The sequence below is a fragment of the Oncorhynchus mykiss genome, chromosome 27 (assembly GCF_057628025.1).
Source record: "Oncorhynchus mykiss isolate SJ-2025 chromosome 27, ASM5762802v1, whole genome shotgun sequence".
Taxonomy (NCBI): domain Eukaryota; kingdom Metazoa; phylum Chordata; class Actinopteri; order Salmoniformes; family Salmonidae; genus Oncorhynchus; species Oncorhynchus mykiss.
In genome coordinates, this window is record NC_143048.1 from 18,505,001 (window position 1) to 18,507,500 (window position 2,500).

Sequence of the window (2,500 nt, forward strand, 5' to 3'; positions counted from 1 at the left end):
AAGTCAAAGTCCAGACCTGAATCCAATCGAGAATCTGTGGAAATAACTGAAAACTGCTGTTCACAAATGCTCTCCATCCAACCTCACTGAGCTCGAGCTGTTTTGCAAGGAGGAATGGGAAAAAATTTCAGTCTCTCGATGTGCAAAACTGATAGAGACATACCCCAAGCGACTTACAGCTGTAATCGCAGCAAAAGGTTGCGCTACAAAGTATTAATTTAAGGGGGCTGAATAATTTTGCACGGCCAATTTTTCAGTTTTTGATTTGTTAAAAAAGTTTGAAATATCCAATAAATGTCGTTCCACTTCATGATTGTGTCCCACTTGTTGTTGATTCTTCACAAAAAAAATACAGTTTTATATCTTTATGTTTGAAGCCTGAAATGTGGCAAAAGGTCGCAAAGTTCAAGGGGGCCGAATACTTTCGCAAGGCACTGTAGTTCTCACAACTAATGTGTGCGTGTTTACATTTGAAAGTGTGTTTGTGTTTACATGTCAATGTGTGCGTTTGTATGCGTGTGTCTCACCTGTCTAGTAAACGATGTTGGTGTGTGTGTGTGTGTGTCTCACCTGTCTAGTAAACGATGTTGGTGTGTGTGTGTGTGTGTGTGTCTCACCTGTCTAGTAAACGATGTTGGTGTGTGTGTGCGTGTGTCTCACCTGTCTAGTAAACGATGTTGGGTGTGTGTGTGTGTGTGTGTGTGTCTCACCTGTCTAGTAAACAATGTTGGTGTGTGTGTGTCTCACCTGTCTAGTAAACAACGTTGGTGTGTGTGTGTCTCACCTGTCTAGTAAACAATGTTGGTGTGTGTGTGTGTGTGTGTGTGTGTGTGTCTTACCTGTCTAGTAAACGATGTTGGTGTGTGTGTGTGTGTGTGTCTCACCTGTCTAGTAAACGATGTTGGTGTGTGTGTGTGTGTGTCTCACCTGTCTAGTAAACGATGTTGGTGTGTGTGTGTGTGTGTGTCTCACCTGTTTAGTAAACGATGTTGGTGTGTGTGTGTGTGTGTGTGTGTGTGTGTGTGTGTGTGTGTCTCCCCTGTCTAGTAAACGATGTTGGTGTGTGTGTGTGTGTGTGTGTGTGTGTGTGTGTGTGTGTGTGTCTCACCTGTCTAGTAAACGATGTTGGTGTGTGTGTGTGTGTGTCTCACCTGTCTAGTAAACGATGTTGGTGTGTGTGTGTGTGTCTCACCTGTCTAGTAAACGATGTTGGTGTGTGTGTGTGTGTCTCACCTGTCTAGTAAACGATGTTGGTGTGTGTGTGTGTGTGTGTGTGTCTCACCTGTCTAGTAAACGATGTTGGTGTGTGTGTGTGTGTGTGTCTCACCTGTCTAGTAAACGATGTTGGTGTGTGTGTGTGTGTGTGTGTGGGTGTGTGTGTGTGTGTGTGTCTCACCTGTCTAGTAAATGATGTTGGTGTGTGTGCGTGTGTCTCACCTGTCTAGTAAACTATGTTGGTGTGTGTGTGTGTGTGTCTCACCTGTCTAGTAAACTATGTTGGTGTGTGTGTGTGTGTCTCACCTGTCTAGTAAACGATGTTGGTGTGTGTGCGTGTGTCTCACCTGTCTAGTAAATTATGTTGGTGTGTGTGTGTGTGTGTGTGTCTCACCTGTCTAGTAAACAATGTTGGTGTGTGTGTGTGTGTGTGTGTGTCTCACCTGTCTAGTAAACGATGTTGGTGTGTGTGTGTGTGTGTGTGTCTCACCTGTCTAGTAAACGATGTTGGTGTGTGTGCGTGTGTCTCACCTGTCTAGTAAACGATGTTGGTGTGTGTGCGTGTCTCTCACCTGTCTAGTAAACGATGTTGGTGTGTGTGTGTGTGTCTCACCTGTCTAGTAAACGATGTTGGTGTGTGTGTGTGTGTGTGTGTGTGTCTCACCTGTCTAGTAAACGATGCTGGTGTGTGTGTGTGTGTGTGTGTCTCACCTGTCTAGTAAACGATGTGGTGTGTGTGTGTGTGTGTGTGTGTGTGTGTGTGTGTCTCACCTGTCTAGTAAACGATGTTGGTGTGTGTGTGTGTGTGTGTGTGTGTGTGTGTGTGTGTCTCACCTGTCTAGTAAACGATGTTGGTGTGTGTGTGTGTGTGTGTGTGTGTGTGTGTGTGTGTGTCTCACCTGTCTAGTAAACGATGTTGGTGTGTGTGTGTGTGTGTGTGTGTCTCACCTGTCCAGGTAGTTAACTATGTTGGGGTTCTTGTTTTCCCTCATGACCAGGATCTCATTGATGATGAGCTCTTTCTTGGGCTGCTGCTGCAGGTTCATCTGTTTAATGGCCACCTCCTGGCCTGTAGCGATGTCTATGGCTGTATATACCGTACCTGACGCACTGGAGGAGGGAGGAAACAGAGGAGGGGAGAGAGAGACTTCTTTCATTTCAAAGTGAAGAAGTGTTTGTGTAGTGTGTGTGTGTGTGTGTGTGTGTGTGTATGTATATATATATATATATATATATATGTGTGTAGTGTAGACTCACCCTTGTCCAATCTTCTCGAAGCGCGTGT

The 2,500-nt window shown here is 45.0% G+C and overlaps 1 protein-coding gene across 6 annotated transcripts in view; it reads right to left on the reverse strand.

The window, feature by feature from the left end:
* Nucleotides 1–2,500, reverse strand: part of LOC110507113 (serine/threonine-protein kinase PAK 1) — a 41,803-nt gene that overhangs the window by 4,927 nt on the left and 34,376 nt on the right. For all 6 annotated transcript variants that reach the window (XM_036965583.2, XM_036965584.2, XM_090224727.1 and 3 more), the window contains 2 exons: nucleotides 2,473–2,500; nucleotides 2,164–2,325 (listed from right to left, as the gene is read on the reverse strand). The exon at nucleotides 2,473–2,500 is cut by the window's right edge and continues 36 nt beyond it. In XM_036965583.2, the coding sequence (XP_036821478.1) occupies nucleotides 2,164–2,325; nucleotides 2,473–2,500 (190 nt within the window). The remainder of the gene's footprint in view (nucleotides 1–2,163; nucleotides 2,326–2,472) is intronic.